General features: G+C 43.1%; 1 protein-coding gene across 1 annotated transcript in view; it reads right to left on the bottom strand.

Moving 5' to 3' along the window:
• ccdc3a (coiled-coil domain containing 3a) overlaps positions 1 to 17,663 on the bottom strand; it is a 62,796-nt gene extending 45,133 nt beyond the window's left edge. The window contains exon 1 of the mRNA XM_073066565.1: positions 17,131 to 17,663. Coding sequence (XP_072922666.1) covers positions 17,131 to 17,495 — 365 coding nt within the window. The 5' untranslated portion in view covers positions 17,496 to 17,663. The remainder of the gene's footprint in view (positions 1 to 17,130) is intronic.
• Positions 17,664 to 23,316: the final 5,653 nt, after the last annotated feature.

The raw sequence follows: 23,316 nt of genomic DNA on the forward strand, positions 1-23,316 counted from the left end.
GGAAAAGCCTACAAGAAGTAGTGGATATGGCCCAGTGCATCACAGGTAAAGCCAACACCACCATTGAGCACATCTACAGGAAAGCAATATCCATCATTAAAGACCCCCACCATCCAGGCCATGCTTTCTTCTAGCTACTGCCACCAGGAAGGTGGTACAGGAGCCTCAGGACTGGCACCACCAGATTCAGGAACAGTTACTACCCTTCAACCATCAGGCTCTTGCACCAGAGGGGATAACTTCAGCTCAGCTTCACTCACCCCATCACTGAACTCTTCCAATAACCTATAGACTTTTATATACAGGTGTCCCCCCTTTAACAAAGGTAGAGCGTTCTTATGAAACCTTTCTTAAGCTGAAATGGCGTAAAGCGAAGAACCATTAACTTATATGGGAAAAACTTTCGTAAAGGTGAAAATCCTCTTTGTAATGCAAAAGCCGGTTACTAATGTAGGTCTTTTGTAAAAGCGAAGCGGTGTAAAGCGAACATTCGTAAAGCGGGGACACCCGTATATAAACATACACGGTCCTTAAACTGCGAGAGTGGGAGACCAGCAGCTTGTTGTCCAATGTTACAATGTCTGCATCGCTTCTCCAAGTCCCCTGATTCGAACACTGACAGACTCTCATTCACCATCAAAAAGAGAGCGAGAGGATCACGTGAGGGGACCTTTTCCAACAGCAGTGCATATTTCCTGCTGTCTTAATGCTTCTGTCTCCCACAACGCTTCAATCAGTGATATCAGTGAGGAAATGGGTTGTCTATGGGGCTGCATTATGTTATATTGTCAGTAGGTTCAGGTCAGACAAATTCCCCAGTGAGGTGCTAAAGCACGGTGCAGAGGTACAAATGAGTAACTTCATCTCACTTTTGACCCAGCTGTTGACGTCCGGAATCTACAAGTCCACCAGCGAAGTTGAAGGCTGGAGGACCAGAGGTGGCCTGTCCTGGGTTTGGAGAACTGTGTGTGTGAGTATGAGATGGATGGGAGGGAGGAAAGGGGTTTATTTTGCTGCTGTTGTTGCTTCTTGATCATTGTGGGCATGCTAGATTGGCAACACTCGCTGGCTGCCCCCAGCACATCCTTAGGTTGCATTGGTCATTAATGCAAATGACACATTTCACTGTATGTTTTGATGTATACATAGAAACATAGAAAACCTACAGCACAATACAGGCCCTTTGGCCCACAATACTGTACTTACTTCAGAAATTACCTAGGGTAGGATTTTCACTTCCTTTTTCTTTATCTAAATTGAATAAACAAATAACTAATCCTATAGTCAAATATACATTGCGAATTTGGTTTCAATTTCGTAAATTTTTTGGTTTGAATAAGTTTATTTTATTATGCCCTATAATATCTAACTATTTTTTTCGGCCTTCTTTTATGGATCAAGCTTTTCTTTTATGGAAAACAAAAGGTATAACATGTTTTCGTGATTTGTTTTTGGATGATAGCGTTATGTCCTTTGAACAGCTATCTAATAAATTTAATTTACTTAAAACCCATTTTTTTAGATATTTGCAAGTTAGAAATTTTTTGTATAATGAGTTACAGTCTTTTCCGAAACTATGTCCATTGGACATTACGGAAAGAATTTTAGCTCTGAATCCTTGTCAAAAGGGTTTAGTAGCTGTCATTTAAGATATGATCATGAAAATACAGCCAGAAGTATCAGAAAAAATTAAGAAGGAATGGGAAGAAGAACTTCATTGTCTTATATCCACTGAGCTGTGGGAGAAAATTTTACTATTAGTCAATTCGTCCTCTATTTGTGCTAAACATACCCTAATACAATTTAAGGTTGTACATAGAGCTCATATGTCTAAGGATAAACTTGCTCGATTTTATTCTCATGTTAATCCAACCTGTGACAGATGTCATTCTGATGTTGCTTCATTGACCCATATGTTTTGGTCTTGCCCTTGTTTACAAAATTACTGGAAAGATATTTTCAGTATTATTTCAAGAGTTCTGAATATCAATTTCCAACCACATCCTATTACTGCAATTTTTGGTTTACCAATGGTGGATAATAGTCATTTATCCTCTTCATCTCGACGAATGATTGCATTTGTTACATTAATGGCTAGAAGATCTATTTTATTGAATTGGAAAGAAATTAATCCTCCAACTATATTTCAGTGGTTTTCTCAAACTATCTCTTGTTTGAGCTTAGAAAAAATTAGAAGTGTTGTTTTTTATCCTTCAGTTAAATTTGAAGAAACTTGGAGACCATTTATTCAACATTTTCATATGAGTTAAATTGTCTTTTCCTAAACCTCACTTTTATTATCCTTAATTATTTGGATGGAGGTTCGGAGTTATTGGCACTACTGTATGTATCTAACATTATGCAATGGCCCATGTTGGTTAGTGTTTTTTTTTCTTCTCTTTTTTTGGGTTTTTTTTTTCTTTTTGTTTCTTTTGTTCATAAATACTATGAGTTTGGGAGGCTATATATATTGATTATTATATATTTGAATGTCTACTTAAACTATCAACTATGTACTCTCAAACACTTTGTATTCATGTTTCATTTATGTTTGCTTAAAAATTAATAAAAAGATTTAAAAAGAAAGAAATTTCCTAGGGTTACCCATTGCCCTCTATTTTTCTAAGCTCCATGTACCTATCCAGGAGTCTCTTAAAAGACCCTATCGTATCCACCTCCACCACTGCCGCTGGCAGCCCATTCCATGCACTCACCACTCTGCGTAAAATTTTTTTACCTCTGACATCTCCTCTGTACCTACTTCCAAGTACCTTAAAACAATGCCCTCTCATGTTAGCCATTTCAGCCCTGGGAAAAAGCCTCTGACTATCCACACGATCAATGCCTCTCTTCATCTTATACACCTCTATCAGGTCACCTCTCATCCTCCGCTGCTCCAAGGAGGAAAGGCTGAATTCACTCAACCTATTCTCATATGGCATGCTCCCCAATCAAACCGCTGAAGAAAAAACTGTCTCCTTTTAAACTCTTCCCACTGGTCCAACTCACTGACGTCCACCCACTTGAGCAGTCGGGCCTCGATCAAATGTGATAAATAAATGAATCTGATAATCCTTGAAAGTGAGCCCACACTGTATGGAATCGGTTCAGTATTGGGGTGAGTGAAGTTATCCCGTCTGCTTCAAGAACCCAATAGCTCTTGTGCTTCCTTTTTCATGTGTTTTCTCACACATGGTGCGAGCAGAATCATCTGCAGCTTAATGTGAAAAAGACTAAGGAGCTGGTGGTGGACCTGAGGAGGGCCAAGGCACCGGTGACCCCTGTTTCCATCCAAGGGGTCAGTGTGGACATGGTGGAGGATTACAAATACCTGGGGATATGAATTGACAATAAACTGGACTGGTCAAAGAACACTGAGGCTGTCTACAAGAAGGGTCGGAGCCGTCTCTATTTCCTGAGGAGACTGAGGTCCTTTAACATCTGCCAGACGATGCTGAGGATGTTCTACGAGGCTGTGGTGGTCAGTGCTATCATGTTTGCTGTTGTGTGCTGGGGCAGCAGGCTGAGGGTAGCAGACATCAACAGAATCAACAAACTAATTCGCAAGGCCAGTGATGTTGTAGGGGTGGAACTGGACTCTCTGACAGTGGTGTCTGAAAAGAGGATGCTGTCCAAGTTGCATGCCATCTTGGACAATGTCTCCCATCCACTTCATAATGTACCCGGTACTGGTTAGGCACAGGAGTACATTCAGCCAGAGACTCATTCCACCGAGATGTAACACTGAGCATCATAGGAAGTCATTCCTGCCTGTGGCCATCAAACCTTACATCAAACCTTACAACTCCTCCCTGGGACACCCTGAGCCAATAGGCTGGTCCTAGACTTATTTCCACTTGGCATAATTTACTTGTTATCATTTAATTATTTCTGGTTTTATTTTGCTATATTTCTACTCTATTCTTGGTTGGTGCAACTGTAACGAAACCCAATTTCCCTCGTGATCAATAAAGTATGTCTGTCTGATGGCAGCAGAGAGAAGAGAGCACGGCCTGGATGGTTGGGGTCCTTGATGATGGATGCTGCTTTGCTGCAAAACTGTTCCTTGTAGATGCTCTCAATGGTGGGAAGAACTTTACTGGATAAATTTTTCTTTGACCACAAAAAAGGCACGGTCATCCTCTTTCAACCCCAGCTCCGACTATAAAGACAAGTGACAACAGTTAACCTACAAAATAGCCAGATTTAGGTGGCATGACACCTGCAATGGAAAAACTGAGAAGCTTCTAGAAATACAGAATCAGCTAGGCTACGATTATTGGAAAATTCACTGAACAATTACACTTACTGAGGTGATTATATAGGATGGTATTGTAGTGGTTAGTACAATTGCTTTACTGCACCAATGATCAATCGGGGTTCGATTCCCACAACCGTCTGTATGGAGTCTCCACGTTCTCCCTGTGATTGTGTGGGATTTCTCTGGGTGCTCCAGCCTCCTCCCACATTCTAAAGTTGCAAGGTTAGGCTTAGCAAGTTGTGGGCATGCTATGGTGGCGTCAAAGTGTACAACACTTGCAGACCCGCTCCCGGCACAACTGTCACTGATTTGATTTGATGCAAATTATGCATTTCACTGTATGTTTTGATTTTTCAATGTACATGTGACAAGTAAAGCTTATTTTTATATTTATAAAAATAGAAGCGAGCCTACGAATGTCAAAGTACAAGAAAATTGGAAAGTAACAATTCTACTCTTTCATCCAACTCATAAATAACTCAGAGCAAGTACTTTAGAATATTGGAGAGGCATCGGTAATGGCATCACTGCTAAGTCCTAATCCATTGGCAGAAGTGAAACAAGGTCAACTTGCCCAGCTACATGCGTTGATTATGCTCAACCAAATCTATTGGGTGGTGTTGAATTCTGAGGTTTTTAATCCCAAGTTCTTTCAGAAGTCAGGAAAAAGGTGCAACAGTTGTGGCTTCACGATCATTTCATTAAGCATAAACAAAACAAAGAAAGTTGGAAACAGACAGGAATAGAGGTCTAGTCATTGGAGAGAGGAAGATGCAGAAGAATATGAAGATGATGGCACCCAATCTGGGACAGTTCTTTTAATACACCATAAATAAGAAACATTCCATTCAAATTTGCAGACAACAAGATCACTACTATTCAAATAATACAGCGTCAGAGAATCTTCCAGAGCTTTCCAGAATCATAAAAAGGTAACCACTAGCAGGCACACTGAACAAATGAATATACACACTGTGCTCACCAGGAAGCATACTAAACAGTTACATGCACAAATAATTACATCAAATGCAAGCAATTATTTGTTAAAAGAAAATAGCAATTAAACAGTCTAATCTAAGAATTAAATAATCTGAATCATTAGTGGGTCATATCACCCTCAAGCCCAACTCCAGTCTCCTGAATCCAACGTCCTATCCTGTGCTCCATCACTGGAAGAGATTTACAGAAATTCAGAGAAAATGACTTTTTGAACAAATATACCACCTCAGTGATTCATGGGAATTTTAGGCCCAAGCCTTTGGCTTCAGGTTTATTTGACACATGTACGTTAAAACAGAGAGAGATGAATCATTTGCGTCAATGATCAACGTCTGAGAATATGCTGGGGAGGAGCCCACAAGTGCCACCACGTTTCCGGTGCCAATGCAGTATGCCACAACTCCCTAACCCTAACCTGTCAATCTCTGGAATATGGGAGGAAACCGGAGGATATCCACGTGGTCACATGGAGAACCTGCACACTCCTTATAGATGGCGATAGGATTTCAGCCCCAGTCTTACAGCTGGCTCAAACCACAAAGCTATCATGCCACCCATCTTGAAGGGGGGATCTGGGAAGGCACGAATTACCTAATCTCCAAGAGGGACATAAAGAGCAGAATGACTGCATAACGTGGCAAACAGCACAGCAAGTCAAGCTCCACCTATCACTCTTCTAGCAAAGTCCATAGGTCCCACATTGGCCTCATCAACTTCCCCGATAAGTTCTTGATCTGTCTCTTGTGTCTCATCTATGTTGTACCTGACGACTGTGGATAATAAAAGAGCCAAAAATGCCTCATTGGCCACAGATTCCCTCTCGAACTGGTGCTGCCTGACGTGCTCTATTTTAGATATTTTACATTTTAAATTTAATTGTTAGGATTACAACATAGGGGACACAAGTTGAAAACCATCGTGCAAGCTGGGGAAAGGCATGAGGAAGGGGGTGAGAAGAAAATCATCTCAACTTTAATGGGATGGTGGAGAAAACTCAATAGGCTGAGTGGCCTAAACCCTGCTCCTGCTGGTCATATGGTCTTATGGAATATACAGTTCAGTAAATCTGATCATTTGCAAATCCACGTCAGAAAATGTCTTAGACTATCGTAAAATACAGCCGGTTCACTACTATTCATCAGAAAGGCAGCCCGTTGCACTCTACAGTTCCTGCCTACATGTGGCTCCACTCAAACATGCATGGCTTTCTCTGAATGCTCTGGACCCCCAGGCATGACAGAATGCAGTGCTGGGCTGAGAATTGGCGGATGGAGTTCAATCCATCAAGGACCCAGACCAATGAGGCCATGTTCTCTTCACGCTACTACCATCAGGCGCGAGGTACAGAAGCCTTCAGTCCCACACCACCATTCACGTACAGTTATTACCCTACAGCCATCGAGCTCCTGAACCAGTGTCGGTAACTTCAGTCGCCACTGCTCTGAACTGATTTTACAAACTGCAGGGTCACTTTCAAGGACTCTTTAGAATCCATGTTCACAGTTTCATTTGTTTTCTTGTTTTTTTCTTGCACATCTTTTTTGCACATTGGTCTCTCGTCAGTCTTTTCAGAACTTAGAAGATTACATCAAAGTACAGACCCTTCAGCCCACGATGTTGAGCCGAGCTTTTAACCTACTCTAAGATCAATCAAACCCTTCCCTCCTACATAGTCCCCTATTGTTCTGTCATCCATGTTCTTAATTAAGAACTTCTTAAATATCCCAAATGTGTCTGCCTCTACCACCTCCCCGGCAGAGTGTTCCATACACCCACTCTCTCTGTGAAAAAAAAACTACCTCTGACAACCACTCCCTCCCCATACTCTCCGCTCATCACCTTAAAATTATGCCCCCATATATCAGCCATTACAGCTCTGGGAAGACGTCACTGGGGTGTCCACTCTATCTATGCCTCTTGTCGTCTTATACTCCATGGTGGCATGGCAGCATAGTAGTTAGTGTAACTCTTTACAGCATGAGCTGAAGGCTCCAGGATCAAAAGAGGCTTCCGAGGGTGGTAGATACAGCCAGCTCCATCACGGACACAGTCCTCCCACCACTGAGGACATCTTCAAAAAGCCTTCCTTCAAGAAGATGGCATGCATCACTGAGGACCCTCACCCACTGGGACATGTCCTTTTCTCATTATTATCAGCAGGGAGGAGGCACAGGAGCCTGAAGACACACAGTCTTCCCTTTTTCCTCCACTGCCCTCACGACTTGCCCCTCACCTTCCCCTTCCTCCTCCTGGTTCGCCATCTCCCTCCTTTTCTCCCTTGGACCACTGTCCTCTCCTTCTTCAGCCCTTTATCATTTCTATCTATCACCTCCCAGCATCTCACTTCATGTCCTGTCCTTCACCCGCCCGCCTTCCTGATCTCACCTACCACCTGTCAGCTTGTACTCCTTCCCCTCCCTTCAATTTCTTTTTCTGGCTTCATCCCCCACTCTTTCCAGTCTGATAAAGGGTCTCGACCCAAATACGTCAATTGTTTATTCCTCTCCATAGATGCTGCCTGACCTGCTGGGTTCCTTCAGCATTTTGTGTGTGTTGCTTTGGATTTCCAGCATCTGCAGAATCTCCTGTGTTTGTATTTATCTATGTAGCAACTAAAAGAAAGGAAGTGTCTACTCACTGAACAGAATAAGAATTCATTCCAGGAAAAGTGCTTTGTGGAAGAAATTAGAGATATAATCCCTGGAAAACCTCAGCTGTAAAGTTGAAAGAGAGCCAGAAAACTGTGTTGTTTTTTATCTGAAAGGGAAGGAACTATTTAAAATTATTTCCTGAAGTTATTGTTACGACCACTGCTGTCTTGATATAGATTAATGGCCTAGATTTCAATATTGATGCCTACATGACAAAGATTTCAAATGGCCTAAATCTTTGCAATTGTGCAAATAAGAGGAATAGCGACTGACCAGGAAGACTTAGACCGAAGAAAAATATAAAAGTGATACACTTTCTTATGAGGAATTAAGAGAGACAAAATAAATTTATTACACTATTTCAGAGCGAGTGATCTGGGAGTATACGGTCGAGTCTTTGGGGGACCAGTTAAGAATGCTTTCAAAGTAGTATTTGAGGTCACTGGATTTAGGGACAAAGTATGCTAGGACCCCTGGTGCTGCAAATATGCTGCTGATAATCGGGTAGAGATTTCTTCAAACAAGCTTCAGTGAAGTCCATGAGAATGATTTGAAAGGCGTCAGGGTGTGCCGTTTCTTGTTTGCTGGTAGCCGCACTAAACATCAATGTGCTGCTCCACTGTGAAATCTCTTCAAGGTATCCCCACCCTAAAGAAGTTTAAGCCTTTTCTCCAATGAGAGTTCAGTGAGACCCTCTCTCACTACTCCCCCTCTGTGATCTCTGCTGATTTGGCAAGATGACACTGGTGAAACACTGCAATGCACTGTAAGCAGCTTCCAAAGCTGATAAATATACTTCTCCCGACCTACTCTCACTGCAATCTGCAGCCTGTAATTTCCCTTTCAGTAATGTAGCTTTGAACCACCTTGGTGGACAAGCAATTTCATGATCTTTTGAAGGACTCAGTGAACTTAACTCTCAAGCATGCAGGTATAGCCCTTTAAACAGGCAAGATACATCAAGTCTGGACCAAACTTGAAACACTGAGTGATGCTCAACAGCTGTGTCAGGGCTTGAATGTTATCACCACCACCTACAAAGTGAAAGCAAGTGACATAGGAAACAACAAGTTTCACTCCCAGATAGACTCAATGCCTTTTATGCTTTCTTTGACCATCAGAACACGAACTTCGACAGCCCCTGATGACCCTGTGATCTCTGAGGCTGACATGACAGCATCCTTCACGAGGGTGACCCACAGGAAGGATCTGGCCCAGACGGGGTACCTAGTTGAGTACTAAAGACCTGTGCTGATCACTGGCAGAAGAGTTCCCCGTTACCTTTAAACTCTTCCTTCAGCAGTCTGAAGTACCCACCTGCGTCAAAAGGCTTCAATTATACCTGTGCCTAAGAAGAACATGGTAACCTGCCTCAATGACTGTCATCTGGTAGCACTTACATCCACTGTGATGGAGTGTCTTTGAGAGGCTGGTGATAAAACACATTCCACAATATCTCAAATAACAATTCCTGCCTGAGAAGCAACTTGGATTTATTTCAATTTGCCTACCATTACAACAGGTCAACTGATGTCATTTCTTTGTCTCTTCACTCAACCCTGGAGCATCTGTACAAAGTAAGAGCATACATCAGAAAGCTCTTCATTGACTACAGCTTGGCATTCAGTACCATCTTCCCCTCAAAAGTAATCAATAAGCTTCAACAACCCAAGCCACAATACCTCTTTATGCAACTGGATCCTCGATTTTCTTCCTTGCCTGTCCCAGTCAGTTCAGATTGGCAACATCTCCTCCACAATCACCATCAGCATAGATTCACCACAAGGTTCTGTACTTAGCCCCCGCTCTACTTGCTTTATACTTATGACTGTGAGGATAAGCACAGCTCCCATGCCATACTTAAGATTGCTCACGGCACTACTGTTGTTGGCCAAAGCTAAGAAGGTGATGAATCAGCATATAGGAGGGAGACTGAAAATCTGGCTGAGTGGTGCCACAACAACAACTTCCTACTCAGTATCAGCAAGGTGAAGGGGCTGATTATTGACTTTAGGAGGAAGAAACCAGAGTCCGTAAACCAATCTTCACTGGAGGATCAGAGGTGGAGAGGGTTGGCATCCTTAGTGTTATCATATCAGAAGATCTGTCTTGGCCCAGCATCTAAATGCCATTACAAAGAAAGTACAGCAGCACCTCTACTTCCTGAGAAGTTTGTGAAGATTTGGCATGTCATCTAAAACTTTGGAAAAACTTCCATAGATGTGTGGTGGGAAGTGTATTGACTGTTGCATCATGGCTTGGTATGGAAAAGCCTTCAAAAAAAAAAAGCAGACACAGCCCAGTCCATCTCTGGTAAAGCCCTCCCCATCGTTGAACACACCTACACAGAGCAGGCAAGCAGCTTCCATCATCAAGGATCCCCACCATTCAGGTCATGCTCTCTTCTCACTGCTCGATCAGGAAGAAGGTACAGGAGCCTCAGGACCCACCCCACCAGGATCAGGAACAGTCAGTGTTCAGGAACCTCAACCGTCTGGCTCTTGAACCAGAGGGGATAACTGCTCTCAGCTTCACTTGCCCATCAACTTATTCCACAACCTATGGACTCACTTTCAAGAACTCTACAACTAATTTTCTTGATATTAATTGCTTATTTAGTTATTATATTATTTTATTTTTTAAAATCATTTTGTATTTGCAGTTTGTTGTCTTTTGCTTATTGGTTGTTGTCCGTCCTATTGGCGGCTATTCATTGATTCTGTTGTGCTTCTTGTATTTACTCCGAATGCCCACAAGTAAATAAATCTCAGGGTGGTACAGCATATGGTAACATATATGTAGCATGTTAAAAAACTTATTTTAAACTTTGAACTCCAACACTTCAGCCATGTGCTTACCCAGACTCATTACCACAGCCACGTGTCCATTCTGAAAAGCAACTATGACCTGCCAATTGAACTCCTTTCCCTCCCTCCCACCTTCTAGTCTGGCTTATTTCCCCTTCCTTTCCTGTTCTGATGAAGCATCTCAGCCTGAAACACTGACGGTTTATTCTCCTTTATTGATGCTGCCTGTGTCCCTGAGTTTCTTCAGCATTTTGTGTGTGTTGCTCTGGATTTCCAACATCTGCAGGATCTCTTGTGTTTATGCTTTCCATCCTTTAGCCTCAGTATTCTGTTCCATTATGGGCCCCATTCTGTCAGAGAGTTTAATGTCCTTGGACAGAGTAAATAAAGATCATTTCCTCAAATTGTTATGTGACAGACAGGAGAATATCTGGTTGTCCTCCTGAGAGCAGCGAGGGTTAAGGGAAGGTCATATGGTAAGGCAGTTTTTGAGTTACCACTCTTCCCCAGAACTGCTCACAACCAGGATTATTTTGGTTGGCTTTCTCCAGAGCCTTGGAGACTGATGGGGTGACTCAAAATTAAATTCTGAGAGACGTACAAAGAGTAGATGATCAAAGCCTGTTCGTCAGGGTGGAAATGCCAAATATAAGAGGGTGGGGGTTTAAGGTGAGGGAGGGGGATTTTTAAAGCCTGATGAAGGGTCTTGACTGCTTATTCCTGCCAATGATGATGCCTGACCTGCTGAGTTCCTCCAGTGTTTTGTGTGTATTACTCTGCAGAATCTTGTGTTTATGAAAGTTTAAATTTATATAGATAGATAGATACTTTATTGATCCCAAAGCAAATTATAGTGTCACGATAGCATTACAAATGCGCAGATATATAAATATTAGAAGAGAAGTAGAAAGAATAAAAAAATAAGTTACATCAAACAGCCTAATTGGGGGGGGGGGGGGCCATCACTTCCCCAGCTATAGGATGGCTCATTATAGAGCCTAATGACCGAGGGTAAGAACGATCTCATATAGCAGTCTTTGGAGCAGCACAGTTGTCTTAGTCTATTGCTAAAAATGCTCCTCTGTTCAGCCAAGGTGGCATGTAGAGGGTGAGAAACATTGTCCAGAATTGCCAGGATTTCCCATAGGGTCCTTAGTTCTATGGCATCACCCATGTTGATGTCGTTGCCTCAGCACACCATTGCTTTGAAGATTGTACTGGCAACAACAGACTGGTAGAACATGTGAAGGAGAGGCCTGCATTCTCCATAGGACCTCAGTCTTCTCAGGAAGTAGAGGCATCTCTGGCCCTTCTTGTACACAGCCTCTGTGTTGGTTTTCCGCTCAAGTCTGTCATCCTGGTGCACCCCCGTGCAGGGGCTGTGCAAGGCAATGCTTCTTTTTCGCAGAATTGCTGGTGTCTGGAATGGGCTGCCAGAGGAGGTGGTGGAAGCAGATATGATAGTAAGTGGGGAATGAACCAGCACAGTGTGTGGGAGCCGATCATAGAGTGGTGACAGGAGAGCAAGCAGGGGTGGGAAGAGCTGAGACCAGCGACTCCAACGACCCAGTGAATGAGTCTGCCCCGTGCTGCTCATCTCTACCCAGCTCCTCAAATGTTGTGCCGCGAGTTAGGGTGGGTAGAGAACATACGTACACAAAAATCAGAATTGCGAAGGTCCTCATGCAAGATTCTCCAAATTTAACTTGCAGACTGAATAAGTAGTAAGGAAGGCAACTGCAATGTTATCATCCATTTTGAGAGGACTCAAACATGAAAGCTAGGATGTAATGCTGGGGCTATACAAGACCTTGGGACAGACCTCATGGAGAATTGTAAGCATCTTTGGGGCCCCTTATCTAAAAGATCTGATGGCATTGGAGAGAGTCTAGAGGAGACCCACAGGAATGATCCCGGGAATGAAAGGGTTAACATTTGAGGAGCGTTTGATGGCTCTGAGCCTGTACTCACCGGAATTTAGAAGAATGAGGAGACATTTGATTGAAACCTATTGAAAATTGAAAGGTTTAGACAGAGTGGATGTGGAGATGATGGCTCCTATAGTGGGGTAGTCTAGCACCAGAGGACATGACGTTAGAATAGAAGGGCATCCCTTGAGACCAGAGACAAGGAGCTATTTCTTTAGGTGAATTTGTGGAATTCATTGGCACTGACAGCTGTTTAGGCCAAGTCATGGGGTATATTTAAAGTGGCAGTTGATAGGTTCTTAATAAGGGCATCAAAGGTCACAGGGAGAAGGCGGGAGAATGGGGTTGAGAGGGAAAATAGATCAGCCATGATGGAATGGTGAAACAGACTCAGTGAACCAAATGGCCTAACTCTGCTCCTGTCTTATGGTCCTATTTGCCCAGTTCCCACCCAGAGAAAGTGTGTGCAGCCCCGCAGTAACCGATAAATCCACCCTTATCTAACCTGTCGGTGTGCAAACACTCATTGGTACGTACCGGGAGTCTGATGTTCAGTGTTTGTAACTGAGGGAGGAACCTGAAAGAGTTTTGATAAAGCACCAGTAAGGAGAAACTGCTTCCAACGGCAGCATAATGTGACTGATTTAAACTGTGTGGCAAAAGTGACCCAAAATACTCCACCCCAACGTGCGATGGAAGGGGGTTCAACAGAAAACTCCCAAATGAGTTGGATAAATGGATGGAAAGAGGAAGCTTCTGTGGAAAGTGCAAGCATGGATTACTTTGACAGAGAACTCAGGCAGGGACAGGTCAGGACAAGTAGCCATACTCTGCTTGGGAATAGTCACGGATTCTCCGAATAGACTCCCCAACAATGAGACAGAGATATGGCCTGGCCTGGGACTGGAGACCTGTCTGTGTGTGTCAGTGCCTGAAGGGGTGGGAGAGTGGGAAAGTGACTTGTTTTGCAGTTGTTTGTTTTCTTTTGTGTTACAGTATTCTGCTGTTGTCGCTGCTTGTGTTGTTCCACTGAACATGGTGGGTGTTCTACATTGGCACTGGAATGTGGGGTAGCACTCGTAGGCTGCCACCAGCACATTCTCAACTTGTGTCACCTGTTAAAACAAACAATGCATTTGACTGCATGTTGCAATGTATACAAACTGAATCTGAATAGAAAGGACACGGAAGAGATTTACAAAGGTGGTCCCAGGACTGGAAAACTGCAGCCCTGTGGAAACATGGGATAGGCGGCTGGTTTCTTTGGAAGAGAAGAGTCTCAATTCGTGCTTCACTGGTCAGCCCAGGAAAATGGACAGTTGCTGTTTCAGGCTGAGACCCTTCATCAAGACTGGAAAAGAAGGGGGAAGAATCCAGAATAAAAGGGAAGGGGAGGTAGAGGTGGACGAACTGCTGGGTGACGAGTGAGTCCACCTGAGAGGAGGAAGGCAAAAGGGTGAAGATGGGGGAAGAAAGGGAATGATGTGAGAAGCTGACAGCTGATGGATGGAAGAAGTAAAGGGCTGAAGAAAGAGGAATGTGATAGGAGAGGACAGCAGACTATAGAATAAAGGGAGGGAGGTGTAGAACCAGGAGGAAAATGAAGGGGGGGGGCAGCTCATGAGGGCAGGGGAGGAAAAAGGGAAGATAAAGGGGCCAGAGAGATAAGGAAATGCTAAGTGGGGGAAGGGGGAATGGAGGGGACTGGTGATGAGAAGTTAGAGACATAATTCAGATGTTTACAATGATTACGTTTATGGCAGACTAAGTGGGGAAGGACATATTTCCTCATACCAGCACAGTCAAAATCGAGGAAGAAGACATCTAAAATGATGAGTTGAAGGATTGGATGGGGGAGGAAGTGAGATGAAATGTTCCCCATCCACTTAACTCACCCAACCCAGAGGTGGTGGGGCTCTGAAACTCATTGCCTGAAAGGGTAGTGGAGACAGACCTGGAACCCTTCGTCACACTTGGGGTGTGCTTGGAAAGTCATGACCTGCAGGGTTATAGAACTGGAAGGGTTAGGCAGTGAGGACTTTATGACCCAAGGAACAAAGAGAACCTGCTATTCAAACTCAGAAACACAATGGGCTGAATGGCCTCTTCCATAAATGTGCTGGCAGATTGGAATAGTTTAGAGTGACATAATGGCTGGCAGACACTATGGACTGAAGTGCCTGTTCCTTACCGTACTTTTCTACATTCCCCTGTATTCCTGTGAATGGAGATCCACCAAAACACAGAGTTAACTCCATTTACAAAGCAGAATTTTCTGTGAAGAAATTGTGCTTTGATATTTAAAAAAAGAAGCTTTATTGAGAAACCTGATTTGATAATGATAATAACTTCTAGCAAAGGCAACAGAGAGTCAACTAAACATGCATCTCTGGTCAGAACTAGAAGTGGGGAGATTTAAACCGAGATTAGAAAAATAAGCAGGCTAAACTGTCATTTTATATCTGGCTGTTCAGCCTGCACTGAGATTTTTCAGATGGCTTATGTAGGAGTAGTTTGTTGACAAGAATTAAGGTTTAAACAGGCATAGTTGTTTTCAGAGCTATAGTATTAAACAGTGCACAAAAGGCCATTTAGCCCAACTCTTCCATACTGACCAAGATAGTCCCATTTGCCTGCATTTGGCCCATTTATCATTGAGGGGTCAGCAGTGGAAAGAGTGGGCAGCTTCTAGTTCCTGGGTGTCAACATCGCTGAAGATCTATCCTGGGCCCAACGTATTGATGCAATATTGAAGAAGGCACACCAGCAGCTATTAGGAGTTCGAGGAGATTTGGTATGCCGCCTAAAGACGGGCAAATTTCTACAGATGAACTGTGTAGAGCATTCTGACAGGCTGCAACACCTCTAGAACGGAGAATCCAAGCACAGGGTTAGAAGAAGCTGCAGAGGGTCCTAGTCAGCCAGCTCCACTAACCTCCCCAGCGTCCAGGACATCTTCAAAAGATGATGCCTCAGGAAGGCAGCATCCATCATTAAGGACCATCACCATTCGAGATGTGCCCTCTTCTCATTACTACCATCGGGAGGGAGCCTGAAGACACACTCAATATTTTAGAACCAAAGGACCACAGACCCACTTTTTGCTGTATTTTGTATTTCTTATTGTAACTTTTTACGTCATTTATGCAATTTAAACATTGCAATTTTGTGCCTCATTTGCCGCAAAACAAATTTCACAATATGAGTCCGTGATAATAAATTTGAGTCTGATTTGGATATCCTCTAACCACGTACCTCTCCAAGTGTCTTTTGAACGTTTTAGTTGTTTCTGCCTCTGCCATTTTTCCTGGCAGCTCATTCCATGTATACACTCCCTGTGTGTGAAAAAACCTCCCCTCAGGTCCCGTTAAATCTCTCCCAGCCGTCAGGAGGGAAAATAGAATCACAGTATCAGTCATGTCACAGGGAATTGGGAGTTGATCTTTTTTTCTAGGAGAGGTTAGACAGACTTATATTGTTTTCTCTAGAGCACTGTAAGGATGAGTGGTGACTTGATACAACATTACCATTATACATACGGTAGATGGATATAGTCTGTTGCCAGTGAGGAAATGTCAGATCTTAAAAAGTACAGCGTTAAGGCCTGCATTCCATTCTTGTTTTTCACGATGTACTGATGAGATGAAATTATCTGCATTGGCATGCAGAACAAAGTTTTCACAGTTTATCAGTACCCGAGACAATAATAAACTAACTTAGGGTGAAAGGGTGAAAATTTAAAGGAGATTTGCTATACAAGAGATTCTGGAGATGCTGAAAATCCCACACAGTGCCGGAGGAACTCAGCAGGTCAGGCAGCGTGAATGGACGTTTGGAGCGGAGACCCTTCATTAGGACCGGATAGAAAGGGGGGGGGGGAAAGAGTTTGGCGAGTTTTTTTTTAAGTACACAGAGTCAGGAGTGCCTGGAGTGGGCTGCTAGTGGCAGAATCAGTTATAATAGCAAGAGGCATTAGACAGGCACATGAACGGGCAGGGGATGGAGGGATGTGGAGCTCCCGCAGGCAGGTGGGATTACTAGCTTGTCATAATGGCTGGCACAGACACTGTGGGTCGAAGAGCCTGTTTCTAATCAGACCATAAGACATAGGAGCCCGTCGTGTCTGCTCCGCCATTCAACGTTCAAAGTAAATTCATTATAAAAGTGCATATATGTCACCAAGATTCGTTTTCTTGCGGCTGTTCACAGTATATACAAAGAAGCACATCAGGGTGATTTATTATCCCCATTTTCCTGCTTTCTCCCGCTAGCCTTTGACGCTTAATATTAAGACACTGTGCTACGATCTTCTAAACTCCTGTGTAAAAACGTCTAACAAGTTCATCCGTTCCCTTACATCTCGATACCCTTAACCTGATTGTCCTCTGGAAGTCAGTGTATCAACTATGAAACAACACAATGCCAAAGGTCTCGTTTTAGATTTTTAACACCGGGGAGCTTTCTACAGCATATTCTTTCTTTACCTGAGGAAGAAGAAGTAACTGTTGTTCTCCAGAACGGTGTGAGACTGGCAGGAGAAGTAACCCAAACCCGTGAGGTTGAGTCGAGATCCGACGGGCACCTCCAGCATGCTGCCCCACGCCTGGTCACACAGCGTCTCTATCTCAGCCGAGTAGAACAGTCTGGCTTCGTACTGCCACGGCAGATAGTTGAACACGCTGTACATGTCCTGGTGAATCGCCAGAACCCGGGCATAGACTATAATCTCAGCCAGCTCTGCTCTGCAGCCCTCGCTGAGGGGTCTCCAGTCGGTGGGGAACTGACACGTTAACGCTGGGGTTATTTTAAAACCTATAATAATTAGACCCAACACCGGTAAAATAATCATGGTTTCACAGAATTGTTCTTATCTTGGCCAGTCAGTTCCTTTACAACTTGTTTGATACCTAGTTTCCTGCAAAATTAAAAATAATGTGAAAAGTTACTGCTTGCAGGAAGCCGCGGAGATGTCAAGTTGCCGGCTCAGCAGCTGAATACACAAATATATTGTTTTAAAAAAAACTTGAATGAAGTTGATATTTGAGGCTTGAGGAGAGAGGGAGTCTATTGTACCCCGGCCCGCGACCAATCAGCTTACCCTGAGGAGGGTGAGGACCAATCACGTTTTCCCACCGAGACAACCAATCAGCGGTTCCTGGGTGTTGTTAACCCTTTCCCTTGCAAACCTCCCTCGGGAATTAATTGTGCTGTCGATTTTAGAGTCGGTACTGTACCACGTTGAAGCTACAGACCACTTCGCTTTAAAAAAAGGTTAAAGAAACCATAAAGCTTGTCTTAACCTTCGTGTCTGTGTGATGCTGTAAACACGTTTCTCTTGTACCTGTACCTCACCCTACTCGTGCGCATGACAATAAACTCAATCTAATATTGCACTGTTATGAGACCTTTGAATAATTCCTAGAGGGTTAAAGTGGACTCTTGACTTCACAACCTACTTCGTTATGACTTTGCGCAAATAGTCTGCCTGCAATGGACTTTTGCTGTAGATGTTACACTTTATTCTGCATTGTTACTGTTCTACCTCAGTTCACGGTTGCGGTGAAAGGATCTGTATGGATGGTAAGCAAAACAACGTTTTTTCACTGTACAGGTGACGATAATGAACTAGTTTGCCAGTTCAATGTCTATTTGCACCGCAATTTCTCCGTAAACCGTTACTTTGCGTTGTTATTGTTTTCCCTTGTACTGCCTCGATGCCTGTTCAGATCAGATTCAAATTCACTTATTTATCACACCTACATCAAAACATACAGTGAAATCAAGATCAAGATTGTTTAATGTCATTTCCAGCACGCAAGTGTAAAGGAGAATGAAATAATTGTTACTCTGAATCTCATGCAGCACAAAAAACACAATAAAATAAAGAAAACAATAATAAAGAAACACAATAAATATAAATACATCATCATCATTATGTCCCGTGTCATATAACGTCAACAAATGTTTCTACAGAAGTGGTTTGCCATTGCCGCCTTTTGGGCAGTGTCTTTACAAGACGGGTGACCCAGCCATTATCAATTCTCTTTGGAGATTGTCTGCCTGGCATCAGGGGTTGCATAACCAGAACTTGTGATGTACACCATCTGCTCATATGACCACTCACCACCAGCTCCTCCCATGGTTTCACGTGACCCCGATTGGTGGGGGGTGGGCTAAGCAGGTGTTAAACTTTGCCCAAGTGTTTCCTGCAGGCTAGCAGAGGGAAGGAAATCCTTGCACCTCTTTTGGTAGAGACATATCTCCACCTCGCCATTCCATAGATAGGTAACTTATATACATAGATTGATTGTATGTTCATAAAGGGGCACTAGGTTCAGGAGTGTCTGTACACTGGTCACTCTGACAGGAAATGACGAAGTGCTGGTGGTGGGGGTTGTGGGTTAGTGGGTGGAGGTGTTGACCATCAGCCTTACTGCTGAGGGAAAGTAATCGTTTTAGACCACAAGTCACAGGAGCAGAATTAGGCCATCCAGCCCATCAAGTTTTCTCTGCTATCCAATCATGGCTGATCCTTCTTTCTATCTCCTCCTCAACCCCAGTTCCCGGCCTTCTCCCCATAGCCCTTGATGCCATGTCCAATCAAGAACTTATTAATCTCTGCCTTCAATACACCCAATGACCTGGCCTCCATGGCTGCATGTGGTAACAAATTCCACAAATTCACCACCCTTTGTCTAAAGAAATTTCTCCACATCTGTTTTGAAAGGGCACCCTCCTATCCTGAGGCCGTGCCCTCTTGTCCTAGGCTCTCCCACCATGGGAAACATCCTTACTGCATCTACTCTGTCTAGACCTTTCAACATTCGACAGGTTTCAATGAGATCCCCCCTCATCCTTCTGAACTCCATCCTTCTCATCTCATCCATCCCCCTCATCCTTCTGAACTCCAGCGAGTACGGACCCAGGTTTTGAATCTGGTGGATGCTACGTAGCCGCCTCCCTGAAGGGAGTGGACAAACAAGCCACAAGGAAGGTAGATGGGATCCTTCATTGATTGTGTTAACCTCAGGATGTGCTGAGGCCAAATGGTGGCAAGCGTCATCACACATTCCAGTGCCAACATAACGTGTCCTCAATGGTCTCTGTATGGATGGCAGGCAAAACAAACATTTCACTGTATCTTGGTTCATGTGACAATAATAAAACAAGTTACCAATTTATTGAGTCCTGACGAAGGGTCTCGGCCCAAAACGTCTACGGTGCTTCTCCCTATAGATGCTGCCTGGCCTGCTGTGTTCCACCAGCATTTTGTGTGTGTTGCTTGAATTTCCAGCATCTGCAGATTTCCTCATGCTTGCTTACCAATTCATTGTCTATTTGCACTGCACTTTATTCTAGATTTTGTTATTGTTTTCCCTCGTAGTGCTTCAATGCACTGATGTGATAATCTGCTTGGACGGCATGTAAAACAAAGGGGGCGACACAGTATAGTAGCGGCTAGCGGAACACTATTACAACACCAATCACCTTGTGTCAATCCTGCCGCTATTCACATTCTTCCCATGATCACATGGGTTTCCTCTGGGTGCTCTGGTCTCCTCCCACATTGCAAAGATGTACGGTTTACGGTTAGTACCTTGTGGGCACGCTATGTTGGCCTGGTAGTGTGGTGATATAGCGCAGTGGTTAGCATAGCATTTTACAGCGCCACAATCGCGATCGGGTTTCAATTCCAGCACTGTGTGTAAGGGGTTTGTACGTTCTTCCATGAATTTGATCACATGAGTGTAACTGGGTGGTGTGGACTCAAAAGGGCCTGTTACTGTATCTCTAAGTAAGATCAATAACACTTCCAACTACACCTTGGTACATGTGGCAGTAATAAACCGATGTAACAATAATCTCGATTCAGGACATGCCAAAGTAAAAGCGGGAAATGAAGGCAATTGGCAGATCAGACAGAAATGTTGTCTTCAACCTGAAATGTTAACTCTGCTCCTCTCCATACAGATGCTGTCTGAACTTCCAGTATTTTTTTAATTTCACATTTCCATTATCTGCAGTTTTCTTTTGATTTTCAGGATGAGCTGGAGCATTCAGAATCAGAATCAGGTTTATTATCACTGACGTACATCGCGAGATTTTTTGTTTTGTGGCAGCTGTACAGTACAATACATAAATAACTATAAATTACAATAAGAAGTATATCTTTATTTAAAGATACAGTAAATAAGTAATGCAAAAAGAGAGCAAAAGTAGTGAGATAGTGTTCATTGGTCGATTCATTATCCATTCAGAAATCTGATGGCAGAGGGGAAGAAGTTCTCCCGACAGCTTCATCAGTCAATGAGTTGCTTTTGTGCTGTAGTCACTGTTGTCATGCTGGCAAAGAAGAAATTGATTTGTACGCAGAAAGCTCCTCAAACAGCAATGTGATACTGGTCAAGTAATCTACATTTATGATGTTTATTGAAGAGCAAATATTGGCCCCAGGACACAGAATATAGTACCACAATTTAGCAAGGCCACGACAAAACTAAGCTAACTATTTAAATGTACTTCTAGAGCAGGGGTGTCAAACTCATTTTAGGTCACGGGCCGGATTGAGCAAAATGCAGCTTCATGCGGGCCGGATCAGTCGGACGCGTGCGAACGCAGCTTTCGTTGCCTCCGTTTTTTCAGCCTGCTCTCATGTGTCTCAGTCTCTGCTATAACTACAAAGTGTTTCACTTTACAAATTCCATTTCTTATGAAGAAGACTGCCGAGCAAGACTGCCGAATAAACACTAAAAACCCTGAAAACCTGGTACCTGAATAAACTCAGCATTAGCCATATCATACGCCATAGGCGCTTCGATTACTGGGGCCAGCTTTAATAGTAATTAGATATTATCTCGCGGGCCAAAGATAATTCCACCGCGGGCCGGATTTGGCCCGCGGGCCTTGAGTTTGACATATATGTTCTAGAGAAATAGCCATTATGCTCAATCTACATTGCACCTTAGTTAGATGTGTTCTTCTCTTTACTACAGTAAAACCAATGGAGAGGATTCTAAAAAATGCTAAAGATTAGCTGTGTTGGTCTCACTTACATTGAAACATAGAAATATGCAGTGACTTCCACCAAGCACAGTTAATTTTCGCAAGCAGCAAGGCTGATCAACACATCCACCCATAACCCATCCCTCCATGCCCCCAATCACCGCTACTTGATCATTTCCTATCAGTCACCTTATGGACAGACAATCAATCTATGTAGATAAGCTGTCTTATGTAATTATATTTATTGTGTTCTTTGTCTTGTTGTGTTATTTTGTGCTTTAGCAGATCATGAGAAACAATTTGTTCTCCTTTATACTTGTGTACTGGAAATGACATTAAACAATCTTGGATCTTGAAATGCGTGACTTGTGTCGGCAACCACCACAGTCTGAGGGTACATTTCCAGTACCCACAAAGTACGCATATAACTAACCCATACGTCTTTGGAATGTGGGCGGAAACCGAGCACCTGGAGGAGACTCACGCAGTCACAGGGAGAATATACAAACACCTTACAGACAGTGGCAAGAATCAAACCCCGATCGATGATTGCTGGTGGTGTAAAGTGACTGTGAGAAAAATGGTGCAAGCCCCCATCAAAAATGCTTGATGAGTAGTTTTAATGCATCTACAGGGGGGCTCACAAGCATTTGAAGAGAAGGGAATAGAGGGTCACGATGAAAGAATTAAAATGTGGAAAGAACTGATTCTGCAACTTACAGACTCACTTTCAAGGACTTTTTACAACTCATGGTCTCAGTATTATTTTTTATTTGCAGTTTGTCTTCTTTTGCAAATTGATCGTTTGCCAGTCTTGATTATGCGTAGTTCCGCAAATTCTATTATATTACTTTTAGTCCTGTAATTGCCTGTAAGAAGATGAATCTGAGGGTAGTATATGGTAACATATAATAATAATCTACTATAATAATAACAACTTTAATCTGAACTTCAAACTTTGAACTTTGACAAGAGGAGGCTCAAGTGGAACAGAAATGCTGAATGCATTGATGGGCCAAATGGCCTGCATCTGATGGTAGACACTAAGCTTTCTTAGTGCCATGGACCTTTTGCAAACACCTGAAAATGCAATAATGATAAGGTTAGCACCTCCATCTCATCTAGTGGAAGGATCTGTGACTTTTAGACTCAAACCTCTATGGAGTGAAATAGTAAATTAGTTCACTGTTGCTACATGTACCGACTCACGTAGGGAAACAGTGTTTTGCATGCCATCCATACAGATCATTTCATTACATCTGTACGTCAAGGTAGTATAAGGGAAAAGACAAACAGAGTGCAGAATTAAGTGTTACAGTAACAGAGAAAGTGCAGTCATACAAATGAAGTTGAAGGCCATAATGAGGTAGATTGTGATGTTATCTGGACCCACAACCTGCCAAATAAACGATGAGGGTCCATCTTATTGAGATTCATCATCATTGTGTTCATAGCAAAATTTATCCAGGACGTGGCCTCTTCTTAATACTACCATTGAGGACCCTGAAGACCTTCACTCAACAATTCAAGAGCAGCTTCTTCCACTCCACCGTCAATTTTCTAAACAATCCATGAACCCATGAACACTACCTCACTGTTTCTTTTTTGTTGCACTGTTTAGTTATTTTGTAATTTATAGCAATTTTATGTCTTTTCTGCTGCAAAAC

This window comes from Hemitrygon akajei, chromosome 14 (assembly GCF_048418815.1).
Source record: "Hemitrygon akajei chromosome 14, sHemAka1.3, whole genome shotgun sequence".
In the NCBI taxonomy this organism is placed as follows: Eukaryota; Metazoa; Chordata; class Chondrichthyes; order Myliobatiformes; family Dasyatidae; genus Hemitrygon; species Hemitrygon akajei.